The 20107-nt window shown below is 57.0% G+C and overlaps 1 protein-coding gene across 1 annotated transcript in view; it reads left to right on the forward strand.

Annotated features, from left to right (window-relative positions):
* Positions 1-1129: 1129 nt before the first annotated feature.
* The window catches only part of TOB2 (transducer of ERBB2, 2), a 160626-nt gene continuing 141648 nt past the window's right edge, over positions 1130-20107 (forward strand). The window contains exons 1-2 of the mRNA XM_058673072.1: positions 1130-1698; positions 5823-7611. Coding sequence (XP_058529055.1) covers positions 5919-6941 — 1023 coding nt within the window. The 5' untranslated portion in view covers positions 1130-1698; positions 5823-5918 and the 3' untranslated portion in view covers positions 6942-7611. The remainder of the gene's footprint in view (positions 1699-5822; positions 7612-20107) is intronic.

Below are 20107 nucleotides of genomic sequence, written 5' to 3' on the forward strand. Positions count from 1 at the left end.
GGTGGAGCGGGGCGTGTGTGTGACGCGCTGCCACTCGCTGACGCACGAGGCAAGTAGTCCCTGGAGGTGCCCGTGGGGCTGGGACGCGGGGTGTGGGGGAAGGGGAACGCTCGGCGGAGTGCACCCTGAAACCCCGGCGTCGGTGACAGCGCACGGACGTCGCCACGCTCTCTCATCCCTTCCCCCAAAGAAAGCAACCGAAAAAATGCAAACTGATCTTAGTTGGAAACTTTCGGGTCTCGCCACCCCCAGTGGGTTGCGCGACTGCTGCGGGACTGGAACTATTAGAAAAGACGGCGGAAAGGACAGGTGGAGCCCTGGAGGACGGGGTGAGGGAGAAGATTCCACGCATAAAAAGCCTCCCGGGGTCCCGGGCCTCGCCATCTGGCAGGACAGCCCCCGCCTGTGACCTCACCCGGGCACAGTGCCCGTACCCCCAACCTCGCACCCGCACAGTCACAAAGAGTTTGTGCGTGACCAGAACCTAGGCGTGGCTCCCAGTTCAGGGTTCGGGGCCGCCCGAGGAGCCCTCGCACAGTCAGGGCCACCCGCAGCTATGTGGCTCTGGCTCGTGCCTCTAAAATGGGGGAGCCAGCAGAGGGGCCGGGGCGCGTGGAAGAAGGCTCGAGGAGCACTGCCCAGGTCTCTCCAGCTCTGAGCACCCCCAACCCCAGTGACCTCCCTACACCACCATCCTCCTCTCAACCTAACGCGCCCCCCCCAAACACATATACCCCGGCAACTCCGAACTCAGTTTCCAGAGTTCGTGCCGCCCGACCCTCAGCTCCTCCACCCGCCGCGAGAGACCAGAACTGGCGCGGCGCGAGCGCCTCGGGGCCACTCGGCCTGTCAGCAGGTGCAGCGGCAGGGGCAGGGCTGCAGCTTGCACGGAACGTCCGTCCGCCCCCTTCCCTGCGATGTCCATCTCTCTAACCCGCCGAGGGGTGCCAGTCGTGCCCTGTCTACCTGGACAAACGCTTTGCACGCCAAGCATGCGTGGTGAGGGGCTCTGCGCTGTGACAGGCCAGCGGCGGAGCCTGGTCTAGGGTGCGCGTCGGGGGGCGAGGCCGGCGCGGGGAGGGGGCCGGGGGTCCGCGCCCGTGCCCACGCCGAGCCGCCCACGCGCACGCCGCACGCGGGGCGGGCAGGGAAGTAGTCCCGGCCTGGCGCCGGGCCCCGCCCCGCAGGACGGAGGGACGCAGCACGCAGGGGTGGGGAAGCCGGATCCGTGCGCGGGGTTGCTAAGGGTGAAACTTTTCATTGACTTTGCTCACTTCGGGCCGGGGCGCGGGAAGGTGCGGCTCGTCGGCCGAGACCAGCCCAGCGGCTCGGGTGACGCGCGGGGCCGGAAGGGCAGGACCGCGCGTCGGCCACCTCCCGGAGCCGTCCTCCTCCGTCCCTCCCGCGCCTTCGCTGCCGCCGGCCGGCCCTCCGTCCGTGCTCCCCGCCGCCACCGCCGAGCCCGACCCCCAAGAAAAGCTCAAAGAATTATTAACAATCCTAGTCCTCCCCACACACACTTCCTCCTTCGCCTCGTCCCCCGCCCGCCCCGCAAAAAAAAAAAAAAAAAAAAACGCAACGACGATAAGGACAAGGACACATCTGCTCCCGGACCCAGCGGACACTCAAGAAGGACCGCCGCCCCGCGCTCAGGACCACCCTGGAGGGAGCAGCCGCCCCGCTGCCGGCGAAGCCCGAGTGAGTGAGGGAGTGGGTGGGGGGCATGCGGGACCCCAATCTGCCCAGCTGGGCGCCCCACGTTGCCATCGGCCCCGGCCCGGCTTGGCCAGGACCCCCACCCCAGGCGCCCGTGCTCCCCTCACCCTCACACCGGCTCCCACCCTGGGGTCCCTGAGAGCTGCCTCCTCTCCCACTTCAGTGGAGCCCCCTGGGGAATGGGGGTGCGTTTCCTCACTTCCCCGGCTTCTCCCCAGCTCTTGTTCTCCCATCTTCCGGAGTGCCACCTGCCGTTCCCTACAGGGGAGGAAGGAGGGGGATGCAGGCCTTGCTGTGTTCCCGGGTCCGGGGTGCTGGTACTCGTGATGAATGGGGCTTGTTTCTGGACCCAGGGCACTGAGGGGAGGGACAGCCCCCCTCTGGCCGCTGGGGCTGGCCAGTTGGGCCACCGGAACCAGAATCCACCCTTGGAGCGTGAGGTCTTTCAGTATAGCAAAGGGAAACGGGTGAGGGTACCCCAAAGGCAGGCAAGGCCCTACTCCCCAACTCCAGGGCAGGGACGATGCCCTTGACCGAAACTCTGGGGAGTCGCAAACCAGGAGGGTCAGCCCCAGGCGCGCGCCCCTGGGCCCTTGAACCCCTACATGGGGACGCCCAGTTGGAAACCACCTCCTGTCTACCCCGCGCCCCTCTCCTCAGCGCTGGGGAGCGCGTGGGAGGTAGGGGAGGGAGTTAGCCTGTCAGGAGCTCCGGGGGCTGGCAGTGGGCGGCTGGCACCCAGAGCCCCATTCGGGTTTGAGGGGCGGCCTGGGCCTCTCTGTGCCCAGGGGAAGAGGGGAGAGCGGGGTGTGACTCCGCCCGCCTGGCAGAGGGGTTCCTGGAGGCCAGTCCGCTAGGAGGCCTCAAGTCAGAAGGGCTCCCTGAATCCACCATCCTCCCCGTCACCTCAGAGACACCCTCCTTCCCAGCCCCAGGCCCCTGAAAGGCAGATTAAGGGGCTGGGCTCACCCTTCTTCATCCAGGAAAAAGAAAAAAAAAAAAAGCAGACCCCTGATTCAGTGGTGTAGGGAAAGGGGGAAAGTTCAGCCTCTCCCAGGCCAGACATTAACATGGTGGTAGAGATGGGGAGGAGACCGGGTGGGTAGGATTTATAGGAAATTAGGCGATGGGGTGGGGGGAGCCCATTGGCCACAGTGCGCATGTGCGTCGGAAACTTTTCCGTGGCTACCCAACGCTCCAGCCAGATTTCTTCGCTGGGCATGCGTGTTCGGGGGGGGCTTGCAAAGTGTGCTGGGAAATGTAGTGTGTAAAGAAAGTGGGTCACTAGCTTCGAGTTGGGCTGGGGGCGCCCGTGGACTACCGTTCCCAGAGTGCAGAGCGCTCTCGGCTGCCACCCTCCCCGCCTCTGTGTGTGTGGGCTATCTTCCTGGCTTCTGGGGGAAGCCAGGGTGCCCTAGAAAGAGATCTGTTAGGAGGAAGGAGACTTGTACTCGAAGCCAGTGTGTTCACAGGTTTGGGGCCGGCAGCTGCCCTCACCCCTGCTGCTCCCTAACTCCTGAACACAGCCCTTGTGGGAGGTTCTCTCTGAGTCCCCTCGCCCAAGTGCTCCTTCCCACCACTCACTTGTAACCCACGTCAGCAGTCAGTACGGGAGATCTGGGTCCGGGGTAATCTATTGTAAGAGAGTGAAGGGTGTAAGGCTTTTGGTGAAGTTGGAGAAAAGTTGCATTTGCAGCCCTTTCACAGATGGACAAAGGGAAGGCTTGGTGCTGCCTTCCTACACTGACTTTGGGAAAGAGTGTATGCAGTAGCTTACCAAGCCTGATAGTGCCTTTTGTTGAATACAGCTCCTCCCAGCCCAGCTGTGTAATCTTACCACACGTCCATGAACGTGCATAGCTAAGCTCTACAGTCTGCCCTTAGCATCCCGGTGAAGACTCGTTTGGTCCCTGGAGTGTTTAGCATCATGCGGTCGTCTCTGCAAGCTGAAGTCGGACGTAGAGTCTGCTGACCGGGCAGAAGTCCTCCCTCTGGCGACCTGGCGTTCTTGGGAGTTGCCTGGCACAGGCGGTGGCATCGCTGAGGTGCAGGAGGGTACACACTGCGAGTGGCATCCACAGCAGACAGGAGTTGGTGGGGCAGGGCTGATGATGGTGGCTCAGGGCTGTTGTGGGGTCGGAGGTTTGTTGCCCAGTGACTGACCAGTGTGGAGAATGCCCCCATTTGGAGATGAGTGACCAGTGGAGGGGCCGTTTGCCCGGAAGGGAGGTCATGGTAGTGAGGCGCCCTTGGGTAGGGTGGATTATCCCAGGTGAAATCTGAGCTGTGGCCAAGGAAGAAGCCCATATGGTCACGTCAGGGGAGCTTTGTCTGTTAGAAACCTGGCTCTTTGAACTGCAGGTTGACTTGGGGCACTGGAACCCTGACTTGGGGGCCTTCAGTCTCCCAAGTTGGACACTCCAGGTGAGGTGCCGTGGCCCTTCTAAATGTCCACCCTGGTAGGTGACTCAGTCTCCTTCACTAGGCCCTCCCCTTGTTGAACAAAAAGGATTTTTTCTGCGTACATTTTTTCTTCCATCTTTGTGGGCCTAAGAAGGGCCCTGGATTTGAGGTTTCTTGGTCACAGGCAGACGCTAAGGGCAGACATTTGGAGGAAAGTCGTGTTTGGGGCAGGCTGAGGGGACAAGCGCGGTTCCTGAGTTCCCAGAGTTCCCTGGCATGCTTGGGAAAGAGCTGTGCCATCTCCCCTGGGACCTGAGCAAGTGATGAGGGATTGGCCGCAGTTGTGCGCTGCCCCAGGTAAATACACTCTGTCTTCCCATGTCCAGCCTCTCTGGAAGCCTGTTTTCAGGGTTCAGTCCTGCCGATGTTCCCAGGAGCCACAGGCCCAGGCCTGAAAATTACAGGGCGCTGTGTCCGGTCTGCAAGCCAGGCTCAGTGTCTGGAAGCTTTGTGCCGGCCCCGGAGGGGTTCTAGTCACACTTTGAGGCTCTGGCTCAGGCAGGTCCCAATGTTGGTACGGCCCTGCCCAGAGAGATGGCCCCAGGGGCCCTTTCCCCTTGAGTTTCTCCACAGCAGGAGCTGCCTGGGGGAAAGAGGTTAGGATCCCTGACCCCAGGCCCCAAGGCCTCAGGGATCCTCTTCCTGGCTTCTGGCTTCCAGGTGGGCTGGGAGAGAACTCAGAGTAAGTATTAGCTTGTTACTCTTGGGCTGCCCCGTCTCCAGGGATTTCCAGACACTCTGCCACTCTGATGGGCCGCTGGGGACAAGTGGGAGGCACAGTGATGACAGCCTCCAGCTGGAAGCTTCAGGGTGATGGAAAATTTCTTCCTCCATATGTCCTTGTCACCTGACACCGTTGACACCCTCACCCTTGCCAGAAGCCTCAGAGATTCCCGCCAGGCATGCCAGAGCCATGCCAGCCTCTTCCCCAAGGGCCGCCCCCATGTCTCACTACGACCTGTCTTGCCTTTTTCCTGGGAGATCGTGCACCTGTTAGCACCCTTGGAGGCTGTCTGGGAAATGCCCATGGAGTTCTGACATGGCTCCTGCAAAGCTATCGGAGCCAGGGAACAGGCACGTCCTTGGGGCCGGGGGTGGCAGATGGACGTGCCTGGCGTCCAGGCGCCTGCTGGGGTTGGCGGGCTCCTTCCTGCCCGCGGATCTGCATCTCACTCCATTTAAGGACAAATGTGCACAGCTTGGCCTGTGACAGTTTGGGGCCACGATTCCACAGAGACATTGCAGCGGCAGTGAGAGCCTTCCCTCCTCCTCCAGCTAATCCATGGGCTTGGGTTTTTGGGGGTCATTCTTGCAACAACACCTGATGACTCACGGATAGCAGGAAGCACAGCCCCCACCCCATGATTTCTTTAGAATTCAAAACGAAGTGACAGCTAACGTTATCAGGTGCTTTCCCACTGTCGGGCGCATCACGAGGCTCTCTGCACCCTTGACCTTTAGGGTGCAGTTGCATGCCTGAGACTTGGAAGAAAGTCACTTGTGCGCAGCCCCATGGCGACACTGCTCCCCCTGCCCCAGGCGGGCCCATGTCATCCAGAGTGGGTGCCTTACCATCTGTCCTTTGTCACGGCCATCTTTCTATAAGCCACCTTACCATGCCCCTGCCCTTTCTCCTTTCCCAGAGCTAGCCGGAGCCCACATCAGCCCACCTGCTGTCCTGTGGCCCTGCCTGTGGCCTGTGCGAGTGCCCTGAGCTCATTGTCTCCTGGGAGGGGACCATGCAGCTGGAGATCAAGGTGGCCCTGAACTTCATCATTTCCTACCTGTACAACAAGTTGCCGCGCCGCCGGGCTGACCTGTTCGGGGAGGAGCTTGAGCGGCTTTTGAGAAGGAAGTATGAAGGCCACTGGTACCCCGACAAGCCTCTGAGGGGCTCCGGCTTCCGCTGCGTCCACATTGGGGAGGTGGTAGACCCTGTGGTGGAGCTGGCTGCCAAACGCAGTGGTCTCACAGTGGAGGACGTGCGGGCCAATGTGCCTGAGGAGCTGAGTGTCTGGATCGACCCTTTTGAGGTGTCCTATCAGATCGGGGAGAAGGGGAGCGTGAAGGTGCTGTACCTGGACGACAGTGAGTGCAGTGGTGCCCCAGAACTGGACAAGGAGAGCAAGAGCAGCTTCAACCCCGACGCTCAGGTGTTCGTGCCCATCGGCAGCCAGGACAGCTCCCTGGCCAGCTCGCCGTCGCCGTCCTTCGGCCAGTCGCCCAGCCCCACCTTCATTCCCCGCTCTGCCCAACCCATCACCTTCACCACTGCCTCCTTCGCTGCTACCAAATTCGGCTCCACCAAGATGAAGAAGGGGGGTGGGGCCGCGGGGGGTGGGACAGGCAGTGGGGCCAGTGGCCAGCAGCCCCCACAGCCGCCACCACGCGCCGCCCGCTCGCCCACCAGCAGCCTGCTGAAGCAGAAGGGCTTGTCTCTGTCTGTGCATTCACTGAACTTCATCACAGCCGGCCCAGCCCCTCAGTCCCAGCTCTCTCCCAATGCCAAGGAGTTTGTGTACAATGGCGGCAGCAGCAGCAGCGGTGCCGCAGCTGGCCTCTTCCTGGGCGGGGCCGAGGCCCAGGGGAGTGGTGGGGCCGGCCCCTGCCACAGCAGCAGCTTTGATGTGGCCCAGGTGTTTGGTGGGGGCACCAACAGCCTCTTTCTGGAGAAGACCCCTTTCGTGGAAGGCCTCAGCTACAACCTGAACACCATGCAGTACCCGAGCCAGCCCTTCCAGCCCGTTGTGCTGGCCAACTGATCCCCGACTCCCGCTCAGGGCCCGGGAACCCCAGACCAGGGAGAAGGGCAAGAAAAGGAAAGGCCAAAAAAAAGAGGAAAAGAAAAATATACAAAAAGATTTCTAATCTGCTCCCTCTCACCTCTAGAGGAGACGGAGCCCAGGGGTCTGAAGGGGTTCCCCTGGGTCCTGGCCTCCCACCCGCCTGTGGTCCTACCTGCCTCGGTTTATGAGCTTGGTTTGGGGTTTGTATTTTCCTTTTCCATGTAGTGCTCTGGATGCCATCTTGAATTACTGGTCCCTGTGCTAAGCGTGGCCCAGGGGAGAACTGCTCCCCCACCCTCCTCCGGCCCAGTGTGGCCAGGCTCACAGGGAGGAGGAGCCACGGCAGGCCTGACCCCTCTCTGCCCACAGCCCTTCCTCTGTCCCCCAGCTGGCCTCTCTCCAAGTCCCTACCCAGGCAGCTCTGACCCAAGCCCTCAGACCCTCGCAGCCGCAGCTGGGGCCAGCTGATCCCTTCTCTGGAGCTAACCTGGGGCTGCGGGGAGGTTAGAGCCTCAGCCTTCTTGAATTCTTTCATCTCTATGGCCCTGCTGCCCCTGCCAGGCTGAGGCCTCCTGGTGCCGAGGCCCCAGCCTCACCCTCAGGCAGCAGCCGCCTCTGGGCCTGCGGCCAAAGATAGAGAGGTGAGGTCTGTGTGTGCGTGTGTGTATGTATGTATGCATGTCCATGCCAACGTGTGTGTGTGTGTGTGTGTGTGTGTGTGTGTGTTTGTGTGTACTTACGGCTTGCTCTCCAGGATTCCAAACAACAAGAAACCTTCCCTGTTGGTGTGGTTCTGGATCAGAGCAAGTACTGGTTCCTGGGGAGTTGGGAGGCGTCAGGCCTGGAGGGCAGCCTCAGCTGAGCCTGTGCCATTCCCCAAGGGTGAGCTGTGGCAGGAGCAGGCTCCCGAGCTACTGAGGAATCTGCACTTTCGTTTTGACCAAAAGTTAGTTCTGCAGGGCAGAGGGAATGCCCGGGCACCAATGCCTACGGGTGGGCCCTAGACTCCAGTTCTCCTGTGGTGTGACCTCAGGTCCCTACTGGGCTGGGGGCTGCTCCGCTGAGGCCCCTGCCATGAGAGTAGGCAGCCAGGAGATGGGGATGTGCCCATGTTGGGAGCCCCGGACTTTGCATTGAGACGTCTGCCACCCTGAGCCAGTCCCACTGGACCGTGATGCTACAAGGGCGGTCCCTGGGCACCCCAGCAGCGCTCGCTCGCTGCCTCTGCCAGGGGAGGGTGGCTTCCCCAGCCCCAGGGGAACATCTGGGAGCCCCAACCCCGGCACGTGGGACACTTAGCACACACCCTGCTGCATGCTCCTAGGGACGCCAGATGAGCACTGCTCCAAATAGATCGAGCCCAGACAGGCACTGCCAGCCTCCCCTTCCTGCAGTGGCCACCAGCTCTACCTCCCCCAGCAGGGCGATGCCCTGGCTGCCCAGCCCTGCACCATGTGTCGCCTGCGACTTCTCAGGAGCCAGCCTGTCTGGGCCTCTGTGTCCCCTGAGCTCAGCGCACACACAGACGGGCACAGGCACATGGCCTCTCGGGGAAAGATTGGCTGCTGCCTTATCCCCTTCCTCCCCTCCCGCCTACACTGGCACCAATGGGTGCCACCCACACCCAGGCCTGCTCCGTTCTCGCCACAAAGGGAGGCGGGGAGACCAGCCCCTTTGGGTCCTTGGGAATCTGAAGATGGCTGCATGTTCAGGAGCCTGCCTCTGGTGCTGGGCTGCTAGCCTGGCCCAGTCTGTCTTGTCTCAAATCTAGGTATTTTTGCTTCAATTTTTTTTTTTTTAAGAAAACAAAAATCTGCACTAATTTACCTGGTTTCATAGGAAAAGGTTTTTTTTTTATTTTTTACATTTTTTGGTGTCTGTTTGTATCGAATGATTTGCTACATTTGTAAAATGTAAGAGGTATATATATAATATGTGTATATTTCTAACGTAAGAAACGTAATTTTTTCTGTTCAAGATTTTTTCTTAAAAGGAGAGAAACCAATATTTTTTCAGGAAAAAAAAAACAAACTTTAAATAAAAAAAGAGGAGGATAAAACCTTTTTCTCCCCTTTCCCCAACCTGTCTGCCCCTCCTTCCCAGGAATAGATGAGGAGGTGGGTTAGCTAAAGAATGTAAACTCACTCCAGAATATTCTTTTCTCACCACAGGGAGTTAGGAGCTATCGACTCTCTTGTCTTCCCTCAAGGTGTGGGCTGGGGGACACAGGCAAGTGGACGGGGCCAGAGGTGGGGGAGTGGAGGGTAGCAGACTTTTTCTTTTAGTGAAGGAGGAATACAATCAAGTGTTTTGTATTCAGAATGTTGTGCAATATTTTGGAATGGGACATTGGTGTGTGTAGAGATTTAGTTTAAAAACAAGATTGATCAAATCTGTACAGTTTATATTGTTCCAGATTTTTTTAAGTTTGTATTAAAAGCATGATATATAATAGCTCGTGGCTGGCTTTAGGCTTATTTTGATTTAGGGGTCGCTTTTGGGGTGTATAGGAAGAGGATGCCCCAACACTGTAAGCTGCAAGAACTGATGGGGAGATGCTGTGATGTAGTAGGTTAAGCCGTAACCTGTGATGCTGGCATCCTGTGTTGGAGTATGTCTCTGTCCTGGTTGCTCTATGTCCAATCTAGAACCTGGCTTGTGCCCTCAGAGAGCAGTGGAGGATGGCTCAGGTACCTGAGTCCATGTCCTCCTCCTGGCAGCTCCTGGCTTTGGCCTAGCCCAGCCTGGCCATTAAAGCCATCTGGGGAAGTGAACCAGCAAACACGGTTGAGAGGCAGAGAGGAAGATCTTCCGTTCGAAGAATCACTCCCCAAGTGACCAAAGTGGCCGGTGCTATGCCAATCTGAAGCCAGGAGCCAGGAACTTCCTCCAGGTCTCCCACATAGGTGGAGGGTCCCAAGGCCTTGGGCCTTCCTCGACTGCTTTCCCAGGCCACAAGCAGGGAGCTGAATGGGAAGTGGAGCTGCCAGGATTAGAACTGGTGCCCACATGGGATTAGAATGGGCGCCCGGTGTGTTTAATGCGAGGACTTTAACCACTAGGCCATCATGCTGGGCCCTATTCTCTTATGTGTAATGAAGTATGAATGCACATGTGGGCCTCTGATCAGAGTGGGGAGGGTTGAGGTATGGAGGAAGGTAGGTGGGACCAGTGCTTCAATTCTTTTTATTCTCCTGGTCTGCTGGGCGAGGGGGAAGAGGGCCGCTCTTTGCTGTCAATCTGCATCAGCACCCGGGGATGGAGGACAGTCATTTCATGTCTGATGTCAGAGACCCCAAGGTAGGGAAGAATGTGCCGAGGGTGTCGCCCAAGTGGTTTTGACAGTTCTATCATCATCAGCCTCATTACACCAGGGTTGGGAAAGTCTTTCCAGGGTCTGTTGGCTGACCAGGTCCACCTTAGTGTGCACCCACAGACCCAGACACTTGCCGCAAAGCTTGGCCAGGAGAGTGGTCCAGCCTCTTCTCCTGATGAGGCACTCAGCATCCTCTGCTGGCCTAGATGCCCTAGCCTTCATGTCCCCCAAGAGCATCTGGCATGCTGTTCACCGCACCGGCATCAGCAACTGAGGAGTCCACCAAGAACTTTCCCCAGGGGTGACCTCAGACTTTATTTGTGTATGCCAGCTAGTGCAGAATCAGGTTGGTTCTGTTACCTGCACCAGCCAATGCACATACCGTTGGATGGGACTGCCTGGTCAGTTCTGCACCCAGCCCCATCTCATGCAAACAAATAAACACAAAGACTCGGTCTTTGCACATCAGCAGGTACCCTAGTCAAGCAAACCCTAATAACCCCGTTCTGCATCCCATCTGATTCTTGTGTACACCTGCGTGTGCTGCAGTTCAGCTCAGCCTGACCTGCTCCCAGACACAGCCCACATGTATGCCAACAAGTACTGCCACCTCGACCAGCTGGTGTGCCTCCAGCTCTGACTCTCATGCTCACCAGTGAGAGTTGCAGCCCAGCAAAAAAGTGCCCACCCAGTTGCCCTTTCCCATGCAGGATGGACAGATGCCTCTCCTGTATGCCCATTCCCTGGGTTCTTGGCCACAGTGGACATGGGCTCTGGTGGTACAGCCAGGCCCCGAAGTCAGTGCTTCTTGCCCCTCCTGGAGGGGGTGGGAGGAGCCAACTCTCCCCTCTCTAGATCTAACATTTAACCTTAGATGGGGGCAAGAATTAGTGTGTCTGCCCAAAAGCCTGGTGCGTGGATCCTGGGCTCTCAGTCAAGAGGCCTGCCTGAGCCTAGGGCTGCAGAACAGCCGTCGATGTGCCTGGGGTCACCTCCCCATCTCCGCCCTCTCCGCAGGCCTTTTCCTGGGGCCAGTACCAGGCAGGGCCTTGGTGGAGATGGTCCAGCATGTTGGCCAGAATGGGAGTAAAGGGGTTTTGTCTGCATTACACACTCTAAAAGTGGGCTCCATGTTAGATTTTCTGCCTAAATTCACAGAACTAGTAATTGATGAAATTAGTAATTGACTCCAGTTCAAGTATGTCCTGTATGGATTCTGGTAACACACAGCAGGGTCCAGCGGATGGTGTCTGCCTTGTCAGGGCTCACACCTCACAAGGTCTATACAATGTTTTAACAGCTGTGGAATACAGCAGGGCAGGGGCCTTGCCGATCATCTCCAAGCTGGGGGTTCTGGAACAGTTCCCCAAGAGGCCCACACTAAGCCCTCCTCTCCCAATTATTTGGACTGAGCCTAACTCCTGCAGACCAAACATCCCTCTTCCGGGAAGTGCAACTCCATGCCATTGCTCTCCCTAATCCAGAATGACCATGCCCTGGTGACAGGTGCAAGGTCACTTCCTGGAGTTTGGCGTCCTTGCCCTGCCCTCCCAGCCATAGGCCCTAGGGAGGGGCTGTGTGGCTCTCATCCCATCACCCTCCTTCCTACTTGTATAAACGCAGGTCCTGCCAGCAGAGGCCACAGTCACCTGCTTCCCTTTCCTGTCACACTCAGAGCTGAGAGGACTGGGCGAGGCTCGTCTAGGTGCCAGCCTCTCCTTCCCAGCCAGTCCGTTTGGCTTGAAGGTGTGGTCACCTCTCCACAGCACAGACACACCAATGATTCAACCACACATACCTGCCACTGTCTGTTCAGCTGGCTCTGCAGAAGTGGGGCACAGCACTGCTGGGGGGCCCCTGGGCAGCAGACAGTTTGCCAAGGGCCAGCCTTTTGATGCAGTGGGTGCCAGCACTCACATCTCCAGTATCCCATAAGGGAGTGCAAGCTTGAGTCCCGGCTTCTCCACTTCCCATCCAGCTGCCATGCTGGTGTGTCTGGGAAGGCAACTGGAGATGGCCCAGGTCCATGAGGGCAAGCTCAGTAGAGTCCCAGGCTCTGGACTTTGGCCTGGTCTGATCCTGGAGGTTGTGACCATTTGAGGAGGGAACCAGCAAAGGTGTGGAAGGTTTCATTCTCTCTCCCTGTCTGCCTTTCAGTCAACATATTTTGTAAAAGCAAGAAAATGCTCAGGTGGACTCAGTTCTTCCAGACCTTACACACACACACACACAAGTATCCCCTCCTGCCCCCAGGCACACAGGCAGGAAGGTGGCTGGCTTCAGGGTGGGTACACACAAGCATCTGGCCTGGTAGCCCAGAGAGCAGAAGTTTCTTGGAGGAGGTGAAGAAATAATTCAAAACTCAAAGCACCAAGAAAGAGAAAAGCAAGGCCAGGACCCTCCCCAGGGCGCCCCACTTGGAGGGAACTGTCAGGGTCAGGGAATGAGAAAGGCCTGTACCCAGGACAGGTGTTTGGGGTACCTAATGCTGTCTGTGAGTACCCGAGTTTAAGTTCCGGCTCTATTTCCGACCCTGCAACCTGGGAGACAGTGGAAGGTGGTCCAGCTTCTTGGGATCCTGCCGCCCAGTTGGCTGACCTGACCTGGGCTCCTGGCCCCTGGCTCTGGTTTGGCCCAACCTCAGATGCTGCGATCATGTGGGGAGTGAACCAGCACATGGATCATCATTGTCTCTCTGTTAAGTAAAATGAAGACAAAGAAATAGCAATGAACGATTGGTCCACCTTCCTGGCCTGCCACTCCCAGCCAGGTGACCCCAGTCAAAGCCGTCATCACTAAGCTGGGGGTGGCAGCTATACCTCGTGGGGAAAGCCAAAGAAAGGGTGCGAAGTGCTGATCTCGGCGGCTGGACAGGAACAATCTCTTCAATCACCCTCTGCCAGTGTCCGTCCCCACCTGTCACTGGTCAGGTCAGCAGACTTCCTCGTGGCAGCTGACAAGTGGGAGTGCAAGCCTGCAGGCAGCGCGGCAGATGGAGGCCTTTGTTCGGCTGTGCCTGGGTGGGACCCTGCCTGTCCCTGTGGACCATGCCAACCAACCAAGCAACTGACTGACAGACCACACTCCTCCCCTGCGGCCTGCTGTCTCAGGGGCAAGCTGGCAGCGTGGGCAGAGTCTCAGGGGCAGGAGATTCCTGCCCTCTTCATTGCCACCTGCTGATGAGCAGCCCTGGGCCAAGGGGACGCCTCTGTCTGAGCCTCAGCACTGCCAGCTGCCCGTGTCCTGCCTGGGCAGGGTCCTACAGAGAGGCAGAAAGACTGGGAGCAACTGGGCAGCCCACCCTTTGGGAATTTCACTGCCTGTGGCAAGAGGTAGGTTCTCAGTAAATAAAGATGCCAGTTCAAGGTGTGACTGACCTTGAACCCCACTTGACATTCCTTTCATTTATAGGATAAGGGGGAGTTGGGCTAGGCTCCTGTCCAACTAGGCCACCCAGGTCCTTCCCTGTGTGGGTACCTCTTCCTGCCCCAGAGGCCCCAACATCCGGGTTCTTGTGTCTCTTACTCATTTTCAGCATGGCAGTTACATTGGGTGGGGCACTGTTCTAGGCCCAGGGAAAATCAGGGAGAACATCAACCAAACTTGCCCATCCCTGCTCACCACAAACCAGTGGCAGGGATGCCAGAAGGTAGGTAAACGGAAACCAGGGACTGGGGACCCCTGAGATTGGGTGATAGGGCAGGAGAGGCCTTCCCCCAGTGACCCCTGAACTCTGGGACCCCTGGTCACACACTCAGCAGCAAGAGTGTCAGCAGGCACAGGCAAGGGCAACGTGCATGGCGAGCAAGCACTGGGAGTGGAACTCCACAGCCGCACACACAGCACAGGTGACTCTCGCTCAGGGCCACTTCATGGCCGGATGGCTGCTAGCTAGGACCGATACCCACGGTGTGCCTCGCCCACAGCCTAGGACAGAGGCGGCCAAGAGCTCACTCACACAGTCAGTCCGCACAGCTCCTCCAAGCTCCCTCCTTTGTGCCAGACCCTGAGCTAGGTGCCAGTCATGGACTGACTGGAGGAGGAGGAGCCTTAGGCCCTGTCTAGGGGGACACTGACGTCACACAGACGTCAACCCCAGACCAGAAGGAAGCCCAGATCTTCAGGAGGGTGGGTGGAAGCAGAGCATGAGGGACAGGGCAGCAGCTCATGACCTGGTGCAGGGGCAGGTGCTGCGGGGTGACCTGCCCAGATGATTCCTGAGCCTTGCAGTAGGGGAGGAGGAGGAGTGATCGGATGAAGTGCAGCTGGCTCCTTAGGAAGCTACAGAGGGGCCGGCACATCACGTGAAGCCTCTGTGTGCAACACAGACATCCCCTGTACACGGCTGCCCCACTTCTAATTCAGCTACCTATCATTGTGCCTGGGAAAGCAGCAGAGGACCGGCCAGGTGCCTGGGCCCCTGCTCCCCATGTGGGAGCCCTACATGGAGTTCTTGGTTCTCTGCTTAAGTCTGGCCCAGGGCTGGCCAGCTGTTGTAGCCATTTGGAGTGTGAAGCAGCAGATGGGAGATGTGTATGTGTGTGTGCAACTCTTTCAAACAAATAAAATAAATCTTTTTAAAAAATAAATCTTAAAAAAAAAATAGTCCCAGACACATCCAGAAGGCAGAAAGAAAAAGAGAAAATCTTTGTGATCTTAGATTACACAAAGACTCTTAGAAATGACTCCAACCGCGTGATGCATAAAAGAAAAACCTGATAAACTGGACTTTGTCCAAGTCAAGAACTTCTGTCAAAGGTTGGGCGTCCTGCTCACTGGGTGCAGAGCTGTCATGCGGGCTACCGCATCCAACTTCACAGTGCCCAGTTCCCAACCTGCGTTTTGGCTCCTGCCATCCAGCTCCTGAGGCTGGGCAGCTGACTGTGGCCCTACAACTTGAGTTCCCACCCCCAGTGTGGGAAACCCCACCACTAAGTCCCCACCGCTCTGGTTGCTGCAAGCATTGGGGTTGCAGGCCACTCCTGTGTCTCTTGTCTCTCTGCCTTTAGAATATAGACTTACAAATTTATTTTTATTTGAAATACAGAACCACACAGGACATGGAGAAATACAGAAAAATCTCCTGTTCACTGGTTCATTCCACCAATGGTCTGGGCCAGGCTGGAACAGGAACCAGGAATTCTGTTCTTATCTCTTGCGTAGTCAGCAGAGGCCTGACTACGTGGGCTGTCCTCTGCTGCCCGCCCAAAAGAACTGGGTCAGCTGTGGCCTGGCCTCTGGCCACCCACAAGGGAGACCTGGGTCAGCTGTGGCCTGGCCCCTGGCCACCCACAAGGGAGACCTGGGTCAGCTGTGGCCTGGTCTCAGCAGTTGAGGGCGTTTGGAGAGTGAGCCAGTAGAAGGGCACTCTTCATCTCTCTCGTTTCTCTCTCTCTCTCCCCTTTGCCTTTCAAATAAGCAGAGCTTTGGTTGAAATACATGCATAGGTTTTCAAATGATAACAGATTTTCCACATTGTTTAAAGATTTATTTTATTTTTATTGGAAAGTCAGATATACATAGAGGAAGAGAGACAGGAAGATCTTTTATCCGATGGCTCACTCCCCAAGTGGCCACAATGGCCAGAGCTGAGCTGATCCAAAATCAGGAGCCAGGAGCTTCTTCCAGGTCTCCCATGCGGGTGCAGGGACCCAAGGCTTTGGGCCGTCCTCGACTGCTTTCTCAGGCCACAAGCAGGGAGCTGGATGGGAAGCAGGGCCGCCAGTATTTGAACTGGCACCCATATAGGATCCCAGCACATATAAGGCAAGGACTTTAGCCGCTAGGCCACGGTGCCAGACCCCTCCACACACCTTTTTGCAGATCCCTTGTTTTTATTGCCCTAATTGTGGTGATATTTTCACAAGTACATAAATGCCCAAGTTAGCCAAGCCATGTGGCAGGCAACTGTGACAGAGTGGCTAAGCTGCTTGCTTGGGATATCCACATCCTATAAATAAATTTTGAATAAATGCTGGAAATATTTATCTCTATGATTTTTCAGCAGGTATAGCATATTGTTTGTCCATGATTCTTTAATAAAGCTGTTTAAAAAACAAATACAAATAAGCAAGCAAAAAGGAGCAAGCGCAGGGGTCAATGCCTGTAGGCTAACTTCTACCCGTGGTGCTGGCATTCCACCAGGGCACCTGTTTGAGTCTCCCCCGCTCCACTTCTGATCCAGCTCCCTGCTTGTGGCCTGGGAAGGCAGTAGTGGATGGCTCAAGTGTTTGGAATCCTGCATCCATGTGGGAGACCCGGAAGAGGCTCCTGGCTGCTGGATTTGGTTCAGTTCAACTCCAGCCACTGTGGCCATTTGGTTGGTGAACGAGCAGATGGAAGATATCTCTGTCTCTCCTTCTCTCTAAATCTGTTTTTCCAATAAAATAAATAAATATTTAAAAGTACATGTATTTCTCAACTCCTACTCTGAGCTGTGTACCCCAGAGGCGGCAGAGCAAGACGAAGGCCCTGACTTGGCTGGACCTCCAGTTTCTAGTGGACAGGGCCAACAACAAACATGATCAAGCAGCCAGAAGGTGAGTCACGTGTAGTGTGCTCACAGAAGTCACACAACAGGGGCACATGGGCAGGGGATGTACCCGTGGACTGCACATAGCAATGGTGTCTCTTGTGTGAACTGTGAGATGCCCCCCACTTGTTCCTGGCCCCATCAGCCCCTTCCTAGCCCATTCCATGGGCCTCAACTTACCCCTGTGTGGTTTGGCACAGACCCCACCTCTACAGCTCAGCTGTCCTGCCTGGAGAGTGGGCGGCAAACCTGTGCTCTGTGTGTCCCCAGGAGCCCCTCCTCTTGGTGGCCCCACTCACATTTCAGGACACTCAGAGCAAAAAGGCCAAGGGCAGGAGAGCAAGTCTCCCTGGGGCCCTGCCAGCTCTCTGTGTGTGTGTGTGTGTGTGTGTGTGTGTGTGTGTGTGTGTGTTGCGGGATCCTTGGCTCTTGGTGTGGCCTCTGGAACAAGGGCACAGGACTGGTGCAGGGGCACAGCTGAGGCATGGCTCTGTCTGAGCAAGGCAGGCAGGGCTGATGCCAAGGCTCTGGCCCTTGTAAGGGCAGCTGAGGCCTCCTGCCCCTGCCAGTGCTAGGACCAGGCTGGCTTGGCCAGAGGCCCAGTGGGGGCGGGCCGGGAGGTCACCACCATGGAGTGGGGGCTACTTGGCCCTCTTTCTGGACACAATGTTCTGGACTGCTCCATGGCTTGGCTGGCAGACAGGGATCAGTGGCTGGCAGAGGGTAAAGGCAGCAGGCCAGCGGGGCACGGCCAGGGTGGGGGCGGAGGAGCAGCCCAACCCCAGCAGTGGGCTTATTCTTACAACCTGTCCTTGGACGGGACTCAGCCAGCTCCCTGTAGGCAGGGGGTGTGGCCTCCTTCAGGGTCTCATTTCTCTCCCTATCTCATCTCTGTCTCCCCAGGATTGGGATCGCCAAAAGTGATTTGAACTAAGTTCTCCAAATCCTCACACGTGCTGGTCTGGTGATGGGCTGTGTGACATGAGGTGTTTTACAAACCTTTCTGATGTTGAGATCTTCACCTGAGAAATGGAACCCTCTTTCTCTCTGTGGGCATGCAGCCAGGGCAAGTGTTTGGGAACATGTTAATGATGCCAAGTTTGCTGTTAGCCTTGAACTAATAAGCACAAGTACATCATGATGGGTCTTCTGCATGCCCAGGGTTGTGCCAGCCTGGCCTTAACCCTGGCGGGCACATCTCACTTTGCAGCAGCCAGCCCCAGTCACTCCCTTCCCACCCTGCTCCCTGCTCCTCCATCTGGAACAACAGCAAAGGGTAGCTTAAGTGCTTAGGCCCTGCTACCTACGGGGAGACCCTGCTGGACTCCCTGACTGCTGGCTTTGGCCTGGCCCAGCTCTGACCATTCTGGCCATTTGAGGGACAGACCAACAGATGGAAGATCTCTCTGTCTCTCTCTCTGTTACTGTGCCTTTCAAATTAACTATTTAAACAATATCAATGAACAAATCCAAGTGATAAGCCTGAAGCCACACTGTTCCATTAAGCTGAAATGGTCCCCAAGCTGGGAAGGGAACCTCTCAGGGCAATGTGAGAGGACCCTGGAGGGCTCCTGAAGGCCGAGACTAAACCAGGAGGGCGACCAAGGCTCCTGAGGAATCACAGCTGAGTGTACCACCTGGTCTCTGACAGGACCCTTATGGCAGAGGCCCAGGGCAGATCCAGGCACCAGAGCCAAGATGCGTGCACAGGCTGGGCTGGGAGGAACATGTCCATTCATTCGCCCTGATTCATTCACCAAGTATTTATTGAGGGCAATACAGTTTGGCACTGCCATGTGCAGCTGCTGTGACTAGACTGGGGCATTTACGCAGGAGGGTGACTCCCACATTCCCACCCAAGTCTTGATTCCCCAGAACACCTCAATCTTGCTGGATCCAGGACCTCAGGGCTTCAACAGGAAAAGGCTGAGCCCGAGCCCAGGGCCAGGCCAGGGATGGTGGCCCCTGGGCAAGTCTCTCACACCCCAAAGTCTGCTCTTGGTAAGCACTCCAAATAGGTTGGTGTCATGGTTTAAGCTGCTAGCATTCCATATTGTAATTCCAGATGCTCTGCTTCAATTCCATCTCCCTGCTAATGTGCCTGGAAAAGTAGCAGGTACTGGCCCATGTACTTGTGCGCTGATCCACTTCCAGGCTCCTGGGTTCAGCCTGGCCCAGCCGCAGCTGCTATGGTCATCTGAGGAGTGACCAAGTGGATGTATATCTATTTGTCTGTTGTTACTCTGCTTGACTTTCAAACTGTTAAAGTAAATCTTACCAAAAAAAGGGGAGGGGCAGGGGTGGGTTAGTGTGGTGGCTCAACAGTCTAACCTCCATCTGTAAGAGTCAGCATTCCATATGGGTGCTGGTTCATGTCCTGGCTCCTCCACTTCCCATCCAGCTCCCTGCCAATGTGCCCGCGGAGGATGGCCCAAGTCCTTGGGTCATGCACCCAAGTAGGAGAACTGGAGGAAGCTCCTGGTTCCTGGCTCAGCTCCAGCCATTGCGATCATCTGGGGAGTGAACCAGAGGATGGAAAATCTCTTATCTCTTTTTCTTTGTCTCCCTTCTCTATAAATCTGCCTTTCAAATAAAAAATAAAAATAGATTTCAACAGGCACCAGTGCTGTGGCCCAGGGAGTCAACCAACCACCATCTGCAGCAGTTGCATCCCATCTGGGCACCAGTTCAAGTTCTGGCTGCTCCACTTTTCCTGCGTATGAGTCTGATAAAGCAGGGAAAATGGCCCAAGTGTTTGGGCCTCTGCCATCTTCATGAATGAAGATCTGGGCTCCTGGCTTGGGCCACTGGGGAGTGAATTTGTGGATAGAAAATCTCTCCCTCTGTTTTTTCAATCAATTAAGCACGAAAGTTTCAAAAAGTAAACAGATGTTGGCTAGTCTGTTTCAGCCAGCAAGAACGTAGGTGGGATGGCAGGGGACCCCCAGGCGCTTCCAGGGCGCCAGTGTGGATCACGGAGGCTGAGACCGGATCGGTGCTGCCGACCCCACCCGGTGCAGGTGCTCCAACCGCCTGCGGCTGCGCAGCCTGCTGCGCGGCGCTTGGGGGAGGGGAGGTTACGTAAGGAGCGGCGCGGAGGCGGGATGGCTGCGTCCGCGCCGGGGAGGGCAGCCGCTGGGCGTGCCGTTGCAGGGCGGAGCCGTGCTCTCCGCCCCGTGACGCCCGCCAGCCCCGCTCTGCTCGCGCAGTCCCTGCTGCCCCAGTCGCAGCAGCTGGTGGTGGCGACGGCCCGACCAGGTCACCGCGCCCGGCCGGGCAAGCCTTCCACCCGAT

This window comes from Ochotona princeps, chromosome 15 (genome assembly GCF_030435755.1).
Source record: "Ochotona princeps isolate mOchPri1 chromosome 15, mOchPri1.hap1, whole genome shotgun sequence".
Lineage (NCBI taxonomy): Eukaryota > Metazoa > Chordata > Mammalia > Lagomorpha > Ochotonidae > Ochotona > Ochotona princeps.